Source organism: Podarcis erhardii, assembly GCF_964252035.2.
Source record: "Podarcis erhardii genome assembly, chromosome: 14".
NCBI lineage: Eukaryota > Metazoa > Chordata > Lepidosauria > Squamata > Lacertidae > Podarcis > Podarcis erhardii.
Window position 1 is genome coordinate 46,060,693 of NC_138503.1, and position 15,384 is coordinate 46,076,076.

Here is a 15,384-nt window from a genome sequence, read left to right on the forward strand (position 1 = left end):
CCACCTGATGGCAAGTCCTGATTTTCCAGAAACGGCTCGTGACCTCCCTTGCCACGCTCTGGCAGGAAACTTGCATTGATTATGTGTGTAACAACTTGCTACTTGAATGGATGTTTTACTGTTCCTTCTGCCCAGCCCTTTCTTTAAAGAGAGCACCCTTTGGTGTCAGAGCTAATACAGTCATACCTCAGGATACAGACACTTCAGGTTGCATTTTTTCATGTTGCAGACCGTCAAAACCTGGAAGTACCAGAATGGGTTACTTCCGGGTTTTGGCGGTTGCACATGCGCAAAAGCGCTGAATTGCAACCCGCGCGTGTGCAGATGCACTGTGCAGGTGCACTGTTGAGGACGTGCATCCTGCACGGATCGCGTTCGCAACCCGAGCGTCCACTGTACTCATCAGGAATATTCTTTCCTATAAGTGGACACCCCTTCCGCCCCATTCCTACTCTGGATCGGTCTTCTGCCAAGGTGTTTTACCAGCTGCAACAAGACTGCTCTGGGATTGTCTCCAGTTCAGCTAGCTGCTCAGGATGCTGTTCCATTTCGTTAGGAATCCTCCTTTGAGACTGCTCCACTTTGCTCTTCTTGGAGCCTGCTCTGATCCCGTGGATGCCTGTGGCATACAGGCTTCCAATCTAAAAAAAACCAAAACAACCCACGGCACACAAGGGAAAAGGGATAGGGAGGGAAGAGGAGGGGGAAATGCAAACTCGGGCACCAATTCTTAAGTGGTGGTTCCTATAACAACCAACTTGCATAGTGCAGGGGTAAGGAGATGGCTGGAGGAGACTTCTGCTTCCCATCTCTCTCTCCCCTGGCCCCAGCAGTCTGATGGAATGGCTGTTGAGGGAAAGGAGGCCTGGTGGATCCTGTCTGCCAAAGGGAAACTGAGCGTTTTGCAGTGCTTGCCCCTTGCCCCCTAAGCTAGCCTGCTGCCCTCAGATGCAATGTAGAACACTGTCCTACTGCCTGTGTTAAAAGTTAAGTTTCAGCTGCCAGTCAGGCTGGCTTCTGTACATTGAATTAGGAAGGTGGGCCACCTTGTCTTTCGCCTCACGTTGCAAACTGGGAGATCTGGATTCAAATCCTCACTCGGCCCTGAATCTCCCCAGGAGGCTCCCCTGTATCTTGACCTCCCTGGTTTGTTGCAAGATAAAATCAGGTGGAAGGACAAGGACCATGTGTGCCAGCCTTGGAGGAAGGATGTGATATAAATGTCATAATTGCCAGGAGGGGATTGTTCAGGAGGAGCCACCCCATGCTACAGTTGCTGATGTCATGAGTAGTTGGGGTTTTAAGTTTTAGAGTTCCTCAACCTTGGGTCTGCAGTCAGATGCTGTTGGACTACAACTCCCATCATCCCTCATCAATGGCCAAGCTGGCTGGGGCTGATGGGAATTGCTGTTGGCATCTGTCTGTCTTGAGAGACAGCGGAGTGCCCCTCCGGGGTGAAGTCAAACTGCTGTGTTAGCAGCACCGAAGTGACCTCCCCAGGGCGCAAGCCTGGGCAGTGTGTCTGGAGGTCCTGGGCTGCCCAGATGACAAGACTGATGTGGCCCAAAGGGAAGCAGAACAATACTTTTGGTTTAGTCCAGGTATAGGCAAACTCCAGCCCTCCAGATGTTTGGGACGACAATTCCCACCATCCCTGACCACTGGTCCTGTTAGCTAGGGATGATGGGAATTGTAGTCCCAAACATCTGGAGGGCCAGAGTTTGCCTATGCCTGGTTTAGTCCAACAGCATCTGTTGAAGAACACTGGTCTACAGAAGCCCCTTGTACTTGCCCACCCACCATCTAGGGTCTGTGCAGACCTGTTGAGGAGGAACACCACCAGCCTGTTCTCTGCACCATCTTGTCTGTAGAACTGGACAAGGGGTTTCCCCTCTGATGCTAGCAGCGAGAGGCCCTCTTCTGAGAGATTTCGGCAAGCCTCAGTAAAGCATTGACATGTGATGCTTTCAAATCGCCCAGCCGCACTTTTCAGCTGCCCATCTGAACAGAGCTGGCATCTGAGGGCGGAATCGCTTGACCTTGGCAATTGCTACTCGGCTCTGCTTGGTGTTCTGCTCTGATGCCACAGTCCGACTTAAACTTGAAGCCTTCCTAGTCCCGTAGACTCCAGCATCAACTAGACGGTCCACACGTAGGTAAGTGAGCTCAGCTTCCAGGCCACGGCTGGATGCCTTGTTTTTTATTTAGCGCACTGGCGTTCCGCTTCTCTTTCATTGTGGACCTGCATGCCCTCAGCCCCTGCCCTGCAATGAATCGTCCTCAAGCTTTCCAGCTCAGCTCCGTATCGCCCTATAAATCATTTGCCACTCTTTGTTCTGTTAGGCGCACTTGTCTGCCAGCAGCCTCTGGATGTACGTGAACGCAAAGAATGGGAAAGAATTTCCACTCCTTTTTAAGCTACGACCATTGAGAGGTGCAGATAGTTATGAAACAAGCTTTATAACTCTTCCAGGGAGAGCACCACACAGCCTTTTTTTTTTTTAGGTGGTTGCTACAGTCGGGTTGCGTGCTTTTTTGAAGGGGGCATTCAGCTTTACAAAGCAATAACTTGAAAACTTGGCCAGAAGGTGCTTTCTCCTAGTTTGCATAAATGGAGGGTTGTTGTTGTTTTTTGAGTCGCTCGTTTCTCTTTGCAGTTCTGGGCTTTTGTGACATCCAAAACTGCTTCAGAAGATGCAGTGTGGAGCCTGTTAGCTCAGTTGGTGAAAGCGTGGTGCTGATAACTCCAAGGTCACGGGTTCGATTCCCATATGAGCCACCTGCATATTCCTGTATGATTCCACCCAGCCCAGTTTCGTACATCCTTCCTGGCAGTGCGTCTTAGCAGTGATGTCTATCACCTCCAAACACCTGGTATCTTTTAGGAAGAGAAGACTAGGACAGCAGAGCTCTCTGGCCTTGGGAAGGACCTTCCATTAGCCATCATTGAGGGTAGCACCACGGAACGGAATGGCCCATAGCTCAGTAGCAGGGAACATCGGCTCCAGAGCCCTGGCATCTCCAGGGAAAAACCTCAGTCTGAAAACCCGGAGGCTTGAAGTGGGTCAGTGTGGACTAGGGGTCTTCAACCTTTTGCGGGGCCCGTGAACACACCTGAAAACCAAAGGGGAGTGTTATGGGCATCGTTCATGTGCAGCAACCCTGCATGTACATGCTCACACTCCATCCCTGGCCAGCTATTGAGTTTGGAAAAAGTGGTTTTCAAAACCCTAAGGTTGGGAGGGGGAATGAGCTACTTGGAAAGCATAGGCGAAATGCGAGAATTGCAGGAAGGCCAGTCTCACCTCTCCGCATCTGTTAGGCTTGAGAAAAGCCTTGAGTTGGAGACAATGGAAGGCTTTTATCCCATGCCTAATTTCAGTGTGTGTATGTGTAGAGGGGAAGGGGCCCTGGGAACACCTGTGGTGTCTCTAGGCACCATGCTGCCAGTCCAGGTCTACGTAACCCTGGTCTCTCTGGACCAGGGTAGGACCCGAAAAACAATGGATTCAAGTTGCAAGAAAGGAGGTTACAACTAAACATCTTTCTGACTGTAAGCGCCGTTTCACAGGAGGTGGTGGACTCTCCTCCCTTGGCGGTTTTTAAGCAGAGGTTGGATGGCTATGTGTCATGGATTCTTTAGTCGTGATTCCTGCCTTGCAGGGGGTTGGACTAGATGACCCTCGGGGTTCCCTTCCAACTATACAACTCTTTGACTCCAAGTTCCAACTTGATGAAAGACAGCTCCTCCTATATTCCTATTTAACTCTATTTAAGTCTGCACAAGGAAGACTAGAATCTTCCTTTATTTTGGGAGGGAGTGTCAGAGCTCCTGCTCTGCATGCCAAAGGTACCAATTTCATTCCCTGATCTCTCCTGCTGAGGCTAAGATTCTCTGCCTGGAGAGCTGCTGCCAGTCCGTGTGGACAGTACTGAGCTAGATGGACTCTTTCCAAAATAATTTTTGTGAAGAGTTTCAAAACAAACATTTTGCAAAGGCATTAACAGAAAAGCAAAGGCATAGGACCACGGCGGTTATCGATAACATTGCTGTGCTATTAAATAAAACATCACTGTGGTGATGTTGAGAGGAAGGTCACGGTCAGAAAGGGGAAGAGAAGGGTGACGGTTGTGTTTCTTTGGGCCCAGGTGAGTATAGATCAAGTGACTTGTCCCAGATGGACCAAGGGATTACCTACAGGTAGGACTTGGGAAAGATCCTTTGCTGTGAAAACTCAGGAACCGTTTCTGCTCAGTGCAGACGCAGTCCTGGCCTGGTGGTCCACAGCACCTTCCTGCAGAAGTTAGCAAGCCTTGCTGCGTCTCAAGAACTCCTCCACCTTTGGTTCCTGCAAAGCTCTTTGCGTCTCCTTGCCCGCCCACCCCGGTCCATCGGTCCTCTGCTTTTGACATGGGGCTCCATATTTAGGCTGCTGCTGCTGCTGCATGTGGGGCATTTTGTATCCGGTATGTTGATGGGAATTCCTGGAGGATCCTCGCGTTCCCTTTTTGGGATGTCTGAGAAGCCCTGGCCCAGGCAAGGGAGATGCAGAGAGAGAGAGAGAGAGAGTTTGGAAGTCTGAACGCATAGAATTTTGTTTTGTTTTTGAAACTTCTGCCGGCCTTGATGAGGACCAGATTCCTCCCTCCCCAAAGCTGGCTGCAGGCACCTCTGTCCTTCATTCCTCCTCTGCCAGATGGTCCTGCCTGCCTCTTCTTCTTTCCACAACACCGGAGGCACCCATTCCATCCTCCCTCCCTCCCTCTTTCCCCCCTGCTTCCCCCCCCCACAATGCCACAAGCCATTTAACAGTTATCTTTTCCCATTTAAGGACAGAGGGAGGTATTTATATATATAAATTATGTGCAGTACTTTCTCAGGAGGCTGGGATTCCCTGCAAAACAGCCGCTTCAGCGGAGAGCTGGTTGGGGCAGGAGCTGGGAAAAAAACGACCCTTTCGCTCCCCAGAGACAGGCCGGGCTTAAAACGGCCCAAGGTTCCCAAATGTTACATAAACACGTGGGAGATGTGGGGAGACCTTTCCTTCCAGGGCTTGGCTTGGCTTGGGAAGAGGGACCTTTTGTCTCCCCCTCCCACTTCCAGGGAAGAGACCCTTCTCATGGAAATGAGCATACTTTGCTCTTATGTTTTGAGCCGGACATCAAAAGGCTGATGAGAGATAACGCTGTTTTTATGGCAAGGGGGAAAATTTGGGAGTCTCCACTCTTAATCCTTCCTAACTGATGCTTCTCTTTTTCTTTCTCTCTCTCCCACTTTTGCTGTAAACCCAGAGACATGAGAAATCAAGAAGGGGTTACGAAGGGTCATATTCCTGCTTTGCAGACCAAATAACCCCCCTCCATTATTTCTGGGAAATGGCTTATTAAAAAGGGAGCGTGAGAGAGGAGTCTGATAATTTCTGAGACATCACACAAACTTCTCCCGCAAGCCATGACGAACAAAAGACAGAAACCCCAATTTATCGGGAGGTGGTAGTGAGATCTGTTTTGGCCACAGCTTAAAACTGAACCTGAGAATGTGTAGACAGTTTCTTTATTTGTTAGCCCCCCCCCCAGGTAATGTCAGGGTTTTCCAGCAGGGGGCGGTCTCTGGGGACCCTCCCCATGGGAGTCAGTCCGCCTCTATATAGGGAGGTTGCAAAGGGAGAGCAGCCTTGGTCTGCCCCAGCTGTTAGCAGTATCAGTTCCGGACTCTCCCAAGACATTTTCTGCTTTCCCAATTGGACCCCTGTAAGTACTCTTTTTGACAGCAAATGAATTCTCCTGCTTAAGACAGCGCTGCTGTGAGTTCAAAGCGAGCCCTGCTATCAGCCTGAAATTAATTGCTCCTCTTTGTAAGATGCAGTTAGGAAGTTTCCTTTGGGGCAGATGTAGAAACCGCCATGGCTTGGCATATAGTACTTTCTTTAGCAGGTGGGATTCCCAGCGTGCTGAGCTTCCTGGAGATTTGCTACTGCTTTTTTTTAGGGTGGGTTTTGTCTGTTTTTTAAATGCAATTTGTAAGGAGGAAGGCTGTAATATTCTTAAATGGCTAAGTATTTTTTCTTACCCAAACCACTCAGAGGCAAGGTGTGTAAAGTGTGTCTTTCATGTATAGGGACAAGCTTAAGAATAAAAATCTTTGCAGAGTTAATTATGTTATACGAGGCTTTAAGAAGCAGAGATTCAGCTGCAGCTTTCTTAAAAAGAAAATATATGCTGAGAAATCATTCGTGGCAGGTAACTGAATTTTGACGTTTTTCATCTTGGCAAATTGCCTTTTAACAAGCTACTGACATGAGAAAGGATTTGTTGCTAGTTATTACAGTGATGAATGAGTCCCACAGATGGTTCAAATTCCCCTAATGAATCGGAGATCTTGGTGCAACTGTACTCAAGCCATCTACTCGTTTGATCTTGGATTGCGGCATAAATACCAGCTTTTCCTTGACCTGTCGTTCTCCAGAGGTTGTTGGACTACAACTCCCAGCCTCCTTAACCATCGGACATGAAGGCAGGGACTGGTGGGAGTTGGAGTCCAATAAAATCTGGCAGGCAACAAGTTGGGGAAGGCTGTTTGCAGCCACGAGAGTATCTATCAGTTTTCAGTTTTTTTAGTTTCTTGTTTCCCCCCTAAATTCAGTTCTCTGTGCCTCTGCAACACTTTGCAGCCAAAAAATAAAAATCCTCAGCGTTTTAGTGCTGATTTTTCAGAATAAACACATTTCTTGCATGCAGCGTTGACAAATATACACATAATATTCACTAATATGTGCATACTTTATCCTAACACTGCTTGGTTGGAAGACTGCACTGCAAAACTCAGAAGGGTGAGGGTTTTGGTTGGTGGCTGTCCCTCGGTTTGCATTTGGTTTAGGAAAATGTGCATTTGTCAAGGTCGCCTTTAAACGTAAACTGAATTGGCTTTCTTTCTCCCCCACCCCTTCACCCCATCCCTTCGTTGTCATGCGTGTTAAGGCCCTACCTTACAGGAGAGGTGGTTATAGTCAAGCAAAAACCTGTTTGTTTTTTCCTTTTTCCTTTTGGTTTTTAAAAGGTTAAAAAGTCAGATCTGTCCAAAAGGAGCTGAGGCAGCTCCAAGGGCGTCCTTTTTTTTCTGGTGACATTTGGTTACTGGTTTGTTTTGTTTCATCCTCAGAAGGACAAATAAGGCAAAGGAAAGTCTTAAAGCTTCAAATCAAAGGAAGGGGAAAGTCAGTAGATGGCAGTAAAGGAAAGCAACAGCCTTTGGGGTCGTAGCAGATGATGCTCACAAGCCTTTTATGCGCTCGACACAAGAGCATTTCCACATGCTGTCACATCGCCACAGCGGGGCTTGCAGCTGAGGTCCCCATTGACAAGAAGCTGCAGCCACTCTTTGTTATATATTTACTGCATTTATAGCTCTCCTTTTGCTCAAGGGGGTGCTCAAGATGGCCTATGTGATTCTCCCCCTCCTCATATAACCCCGACAACAACCCTGTGAGGCAGGCTGAGAGGCACGGTGACTGGTCACCCATTGAGCTTCATGGCCGAGTGGGGATTTGAACTCTGGTCTCCCTCTTAGCTCTGTGGCTATATTCTTGTCATCATCATCATCATCATCATCATCATCATCATCATCGTCCTCCTCCACAGTCAGGTTACAGCAATGTAAAAATGCAAGATTGAAATCAGATAAAGTCATTTACAATCGGATTAGGGTGGGTCTTAAAAATATACATTTCATGTGTCTGTAGGGAAGGAGGTGGTCTTTTAGGCAGACCCTCCAAGTATCCCTATTTTCCAGGGACGTCCCTGATTTAGAGAAGCCGTCCCGGTTTCTGATTTGATCCCAAAATGTCCCGCTTTTCCTTAGGACGTCCCTATTTTCATTGGAGAAATGTTGGAGGGTGTGGAGTTATCCGACCCCCGAGCCGTCTGAAGGCAGCCCTGTTTAGGGAAGTTGTTGTTGTTGTTGTTGTTTATGTTTTATGCTTTACATATGTTTGAAGCTGCCCAGAGTGGCTTGGGGCAACCCATTAAGATGTGCAGGGTATAAATTATCATTAGGGAATGGGACGTCCCTATTTTCATCAGAGAAATGTTGGAGGGTATGTCTTTCAGGTATTCAGGGCCTGAGCTGCTTGGGGCTTTAAACACTAATGTGAGCACCTTGGATTGGGCCGGAAACAAACTGGTGTGTGTTTTTCTCCATCATTCATTAACTTTTTTTTAGGTTGAACACTTGAAAAGTGTAGCACCTGAAGCACACCTAAAAGATTCATTTTGTGTAATCCTCTGCCACATCCACACGAAACATTTGAAGCTCTGTGATGCCCCTTTAACCGTCATGGCTTCCCACAAAGAAACCTGGGAGCTGTAGTTTGTTAAGGGCGCTGAGAATTGTTGGGAGATTTCTATTCCTCCCACAGTGCTACAGTTCCCCGGGTTCCCCTCGCAGAGGGATTAATTGTGAAAACACTGTGGATTTTGTAGCTGGGATGTGTGTGGAATAGGGGCCTCCGATCAACTCTCAGCACCCACAACAAACTACAGTTCCCAGGATCCTTTGAGCTGGGGAAACCATAACTATTCAAATGCAAGGATAGTCCTTTAAATACGTTGCATAATGGCCGATGTGCCCTTTATTAAACAGTGCCTCAGAGCACGAGCATTGTCAGGGAGTACCTCAGAGGCATGTTCTCCTCTTTCCCCTCTCTTTTGTACAAACTCTCTCTTTTTTATTACTTTGTTTACAGGGCAGCCGGGCACACTTGCAAAGCTGGCAAGACCCCAGCTGCCTGCCATCTTAATTTGCCCAGAGGCAAATTAGCATACCATAGCATATGCAAATTTGCCTCAGGAGAGCCCCCCACCTGTGGGTGCTTGCTTGAAGCGGCTGGCAACACCCACCCTGCAAGGGAGGACAGATCTGTGAGAGAAAAGAACCTCAAAAACCATCCATCCGAAAAACGCCTCTTTTTCACTAACTCGGCACCAAACAAGTCGAGGTTTTGAGAGACGCGTTAATTCCCAGTGTCTTCTTGACGGTGGCCCCCTCAGGTCCCGTCCTCCTCAAAATATCGACTTGTCTGATTAGGCTCATCAGCCACGCTGTCTCAGACACAAACGGTACCATTTTTTTAATTGTCCGACATGGCAAAGGACTTCGTTATTCCCTAAAAGGTATTTGTTTTGAACTTGTTATCGTTGGATTTTCTTTTTTTCTTTTTTGGCCGATCGGCTAGTAATGAGCAGAACATGCCCATATATGGTAGCCTACGTGGACCTCTTGCAAACAGATCCAGGGAGCTTTGCAAACGACTTGGACTCTTTAGTTACGGGGATCTGGGTTCGCCTTTGAAGCTCCGTCAGCTTAAAAGGAAGGCGGTCGGGCGATCTCTTTCGCCCCCCCCCCCTTTGTTCAGTGACAGTTTGTGTGGCGTAGGTCCTACTTTCAAAAGAGAAAACCCCAAGCGCAGGCTGCAGATTTAATTAATAAAGCAAATAAATTTCAAAATATGCTGAAGCGGCGCTTGTGGCTGTGAAGGCCACATGGCACAAGACACCCTCCCTCTCAACAATGTGTTGCTATCTCAAAAAGAAGCGGGTATCTCATAAAGACTTAAGATGGGCCTGCCGGTGTTTGAACTGTTGGACTAGCAGAAAAGCAGACGTCTCATTTACGTGCCGCCAAAGAGAAATTCGACCCATTATCCTTCTGTTGCCTCTTGGCAACCTTTTCCTCTTGTACAGGGAGGACCAAACTCACAAATACACAGAAACCTTTGGAGAGATTGAATGGTTTGAAATGGGTAGGCTATTCCATGTAAAATAGCTTGATGCTCCTCCATAGTTCATTGTGATTGTTTTCAGTCCCGATGGGCTGAAAAGTTTATCAGGTTTCCCCCCAAACACTTAATAAACATAAAAGAAGAATATTATAGAATTGGAAGGGACCACCAGAGTCATCTAGACCAACCCCCCCATAATGCAGGAATCTTTTGCCCAACACGGGGCTCAAACCCATGACCCTGAGATTAAGAGACTCATGCTCTGCTGATTGAGCCATCCCAGCTACAGTATGGGAGTTGTAGTCATAAGCACCTAGAGGGTGTGTCAGGTTGGTGAACTAAGTTGTGCAAAATTATTTTTTGTTGACGGAGCAAGATGGTTTGAGCATATTACACCGATCCTGGTCCGACTGCACTGGCTACCACTTAGTTTCCGGGCCAAATTCAAAGTGCTGGTTTTGACCTATAAAGCCTTAAACGGCTCAGGACCACCATACCTCAAAGACCGCCTCTTCCCATATGAACCTACCCAGTCCTTGAGATAATCTTCTGAGGTCCTCCTTCGTGTGTCTCCTCCTCGAGAGGTCCGGAGGGTGGCAACACGAGAACAGGGCCTTCTCTGCAGTGGCTCCCTGTCTGTGGAATGCTCTCCCCAGGGAAGTTCACCTGGTGCCTTCATTATACACCTTTAGGTCCCAGGCAAAAACATTCCTTTTTAACCAGGCCTTGATCCGATTTACATCCTATGCCCTTTTAAAAAAATTTTTTTGCGGGAGGGTTCTATTGGGTTGTCGTTTTTATTTTCATTATGTATTTTGTGGTTTTATATCTTGATTTTATTCTGTGAACTGCCCTGAGACCCCCGGGTATAGGGCAGTACAGTAGTACCTTGGGTTACATACGCTTCAGGTTACATACGCTTCAGGCTGCACACTCTGCTAACCCAGAAATAATGCTTCAGGTTAAGAATTTTGCTTCAGGATAAGAACAGAAATCGGGCTCCGGCGGCGTGGCGGCAGCGGGAGGCCCCATTAGCTAAAGTGGTGCTTCAGGTTAAGAACAGTTTCAGGTTAAGAACGGACCTCCGGAACGAATTAAGTACCTAAATTAAGTACTTAACCTGAGGTACCACTGTATATAAATTCAATTAATAATAATAATAATAATAATAATTATAAAACTTTTTTTTAAAAAACTATTTCTCTTAGGTGCCCATTAAGTCAAAATGGCACAGAAAGGCCAGCTGAGCGATGACGAGAAGTTCCTCTTTGTGGACAAGAACGTCCTCAACAGCACGGTGGCGCAGGCGGACTGGTCGGCCAAAAAGCTCGTGTGGATCCCATCTGAGAAGCATGGCTTTGAGGCGGCGAGCATCAAGGAGGAGAAAGGGGACGAGGTTCTGGTGGAGCTAGCGGAGAATGGGAAGAAGGTGACTTGCAGCAAGGATGACATTCAGAAGATGAACCCCCCCAAGTTCTCCAAGGTGGAAGACATGGCTGAGCTGACCTGCCTCAACGAAGCCTCCGTCCTGCACAACCTCAGAGAGAGATACTTCTCTGGCCTCATTTACGTAAGTCTGCGTTTGATCCAGGCGCCACCTATTGTGGTGGCAATTTGTCACTCGCCCTGAGGCAGGTCACAACAACACAACACGTTAGCTAAAACAGTTTAAAACAGCTTTAAATCATAACGGTGAGGTGGGTCCTGAAAATACAGATCTTAAGTGTCAAAAAGAGGTGTGTCTTCACCCAGTCGCCAGAAGATGTTTAGTGAAGGTGCCAGGAAGACCTCTCTGGGGAGGGAACCCAAAGCTTACAATAATAGAATCCTAGAATCGTAATAATAATGATAATTTATTATTTATACCCCGGCCATCTGGCTGGGCTTCCCCAGCCACTCTGGGCAGCTTCCAACCAAATATTAAAATACAGTCATACATCAAACATTAAAAGCTTCCCTAAACAGGGCTGCCTTCAGATGTCTTCTAAAAGTTTAATCATAGAATCATAGAGTTGGAAGAGACCACAAGGCCCATCGAGTCCAACCCCCTGCCACGCAGGAAACACCATCAGAGCACTCCTGACATATGGTTGTCAAGCCTCTGCTTAAAGACCTCCAAAGAAGGAGACTCCACCACACTCCTTGGCAGCAAATTCCACTGTCAAACAGCTCTTACTGTCAGGAAGTTCTTCCTAATGTTTAGGTGGAATCTTTTTTCTTGTAGTTTGGAACCATTGCTCCGTGTCCACTTCTCTGGAGCAGCAGAAAACAACCTTTCTCCCTCCTCTATGTTACATCCTTTTATATATTTGAACATGGCTATCATATCACCCCTTAACCTCCTCTTCTCCAGGCTAAACATGCCCAGCTCCCTTAGCCGTTCCTCATAAGGCATCGTTTCCAGGCCTTTGACCATTTTGGTTGCCCTCCTCTGGACACGTTCCAGTTTGTCAGTGTCCTTGTTGAACTGTGGTGCCCAGAACTGGACACAGTACTCCAGGTGAGGTCTGACCAGAGCAGAATACAGTGGCACTGTTACTTCCCTTGATCTAGATGCTATACTCCTATTGATGCAGCCCAGAATTGCATTGGCTTTTTTAGCTGCCGCGTCACACTGTTGGCTCATGTCAAGTTTGTGGTCAACCAAGACTCCTAGATCCTTTTCACATGTACTGCTCTCAAGCCAGGTGTCACCCATTTGTAGTTGTTTGGTAGTTGTTGTTCTCTTTGACATCTGGTGGGAGGGCGTTCCACAGGGCGGGTGCCACCACTGAGAAGGCCTTAGGGTTCATAGGGTTTGAAGGGACCCCGAGGGTCATCCAGTCCAACCCCCTGCAATGCAGGAATTTAAACCAAAGCATCCATGACAGATGGCCCTCCAACCTCTGCTTGGAGTCCTCCAAGGAAGGAGAGCCCACAACCTCCTGAGGGAGATAGTTCCACTGTCCTGATTTTGAGTCGGAATCTCCTTCCTCATAATTTGAAGTCATTGGTTCGAGTACTACCCTTCAGAGAAGGAGAAAACAAAACTTTCCCCCTCTTCCGTGTGACGGCTCTTGAGGTATTTGAAGATGGCTGTCATATCTTAAGGGCTGCCACAGAGAATTAACTTTTCCCAGGCCACCCCACTCTGAGAAAGGAGAAAGGAGTGCTGTTTCACATATTTGGTGCCTGAGTCGTATAAGGCTCTAAATACTAAAGTGAGCACCCTGAATTGGATCCAAAGGCTTTTGCCTTTCAGTTGGTGACTGGGAGCTGCTGGGTTTTGTTTTATTTATTTATTAAACACCTATCATGCCCTTCCTCAGGGCGGCAAACAGCAAAGCAGTTAAATTACACACACACACACACACACACAAACAAACAAACAAACAAACAAACACACAAACAACATTCAAAACCTGCAATGTTCAATAGTGTTAACAGCCACTGTGCAACCCTGTCTCTCTCCCTGTTAAAGTCACCAGGCAGGGCAAACAAGTATGTTTCAGTGCTAAAACTGTGCCTGAGGCCAGACTGAGGCTGTGCAATAATAATAACAATTTGTTGTTGTTGAGTCGTTTAGTCGTGTCCGACTCTTCGTGACCCCATGGACCAGAGCAGGCCAGGCACTCCTGTCTTCCACTGCCTCCCGCAGTTTAGTCAAACTCATGTTCATAGCTTCAAGAACACTGTCCAGCCATCTCGTCCTCTTGTCATCCCTTCTTCTTGTGCCCTCCATCTTTCCCAACATCAGGGTCTTTTCCAGGGAGTCTTCTCTTCTCATGAGGTGGCCAAAGTATTGGAACCTCAGCTTCAGGATCTGTCCTTCCAGTGAGCACTCAGGGCTGATTTCCTTCAGAATGGATAGGTTTGATCTTCTTGCAGTCCATGGGACTCACAAGAGTCTCCTCCAGCACCATAATTCAAAAGCATCAATTATTCGGTGATCAGCCTTCTTTATGGTCCAGCTCTCACTTCCATACATCACCACTGGGAAAACCATAACTTTAACTATACAGACCTTTGTTGGCAAGGTGATGTCTCTGCTTTTTAAGATGCTAATAATTTATTCTTATACACATAGAATGTACACATAGAATAGGAGTATCCAACCATCACAGAATTGTAGAGCTGGAAGGGACCTGAGGATCATCTCGTCCAACCCCCTGTGGATTGGACCAAGAGGTCTGTCTAGTGTAGTCGGAGCAGCCAGCAAAATATTTCTGGGATGCTTGCAAGTAAGGCGAGCTAAAGCCCTCATCACCTGCCATTGTGAATTTAGCTGTGACAATTGCCCAGGCTGGATTGATTCAGTAAACAGGCCCAGCGTAGGCTCACAGCCCTTGAAGGTAGGATGTACTCTGCTCTTCTGGAGAAGAAGAAAAAACAAACCCCCCTTCAGAGCCAAAACAGAGCCCTGAAAAATGAGTTGCTATGGACTTACTGAACCTATGCAGTTCAGCCCAGGGCATCTGAGCTGTTCTGGTCCTCAGCGCTGCCAACAGATATTTCTGCATTTGCTTTCATGCCATATAAAGTGTTTAGTTTGTGTGAAAAGTTTGGGCCGTCTCCTAATATGGTCAAGAAAGGGAAACCCCAGGCTTCAAATCTGTGCTGAAGGACATAGTGAGTTGATTTAAAAGGTCAGCCTCGAATGGTTTTTGTATAATTACATACTTGGGAGCTTTAATAAGAGATTAGAAAACTGGGGGTGGCGGTGGAGAGAATTGGAGTTGTTGCAGAAATGCCCTCGGCGGGTGCCTGAACCTGGTGCCTTGATCCCTAATTTTGCACACATGCTTGGGGAAGAAGAGAGGGAGAAGGGAGGAAGATGGCGCGGGGGGCGGGGAGAGAAATGGCAGGGGTCACCCCTGGAAAAAATGTGTGAAGTAGTGCATAATAAAAAACCTGCATGGTTATCCTAGAACAGTATCCGTGCTCTTACTGTTGGCAATGATCTTAAGCACCCCATGCTGAGACACAGGCCTGTGTTGTTCCTGACATGTGTGATGGTAAAATTCTACTGTGGGAGAAAGACATGATCGAACTCCCTCCCTGGAACCCACTGGGCTCCTCCAACGAAGCTGAACGATAGGAAATTCAGGATGGACACTGCTTCATGTAGCTGAACTATGGAACTCACTGCCACAAGAAATAGTGATGGCGGCAGCCCGTTTTAGTAGGGGGATCAGACAAATTTACAGAGAGCAAGGCTAGCCGTGATGTCTAAACGGAGCCATGGGAAAAGAGAACTGTGGCCCTCACATTCTGCTTGAATGGTTGGCCGTCGAGGGGAATGGGACAGGCCTTTGTTATGTTCTTCAGCATTGTTGGCTAACCTGTGCACTCAAGATATTGTTAGGCTACGGTTCCCATCATCCCTGACCATTGACACTGCTGGCTAGAGCTGCTGGGAGTTCGAGCCCAAGAACTTTTGGAGGGGCCACTGCTTGGCTACCCCTATATCTTGTAGGTGGAGGTATCAAGTTGTTTGCCGCTGTGCATAATTGCTGCGAAAAAAATGAAAGAGGTTTATTCAGCTTCCTCCTGCAAGAGTCCTTTGCTGACTGAACTGCAACAATATGGCTGTCAACTCAGTCAAATACACACACATGGAGAGGTCTCC

The 15,384-nt window shown here is 47.5% G+C and overlaps 2 protein-coding genes across 7 annotated transcripts in view; one reads left to right on the forward strand and one right to left on the reverse strand.

The window, feature by feature from the left end:
* LOC309329063 (multidrug resistance-associated protein 1-like) overlaps positions 1–15,384 on the reverse strand; it is a 115,093-nt gene that overhangs the window by 92,908 nt on the left and 6,801 nt on the right. The window lies entirely within an intron of this gene.
* Positions 2,142–15,384, forward strand: part of MYH11 (myosin heavy chain 11) — a 95,405-nt gene continuing 82,162 nt past the window's right edge. For 3 of the 4 annotated variants that reach the window (XM_081839489.1, XM_081839491.1, XM_081839492.1), the window contains exons 1-2: positions 5,630–5,751; positions 10,985–11,346. In XM_081839489.1, coding sequence (XP_081695615.1) covers positions 11,002–11,346 — 345 coding nt within the window. In that variant the 5' untranslated portion in view covers positions 5,630–5,751; positions 10,985–11,001. Of the gene's footprint in view, positions 2,157–5,629; positions 5,752–10,984; positions 11,347–15,384 lie in introns of those variants that run through there. The other variant, XM_081839490.1, reaches the window with a different exon arrangement.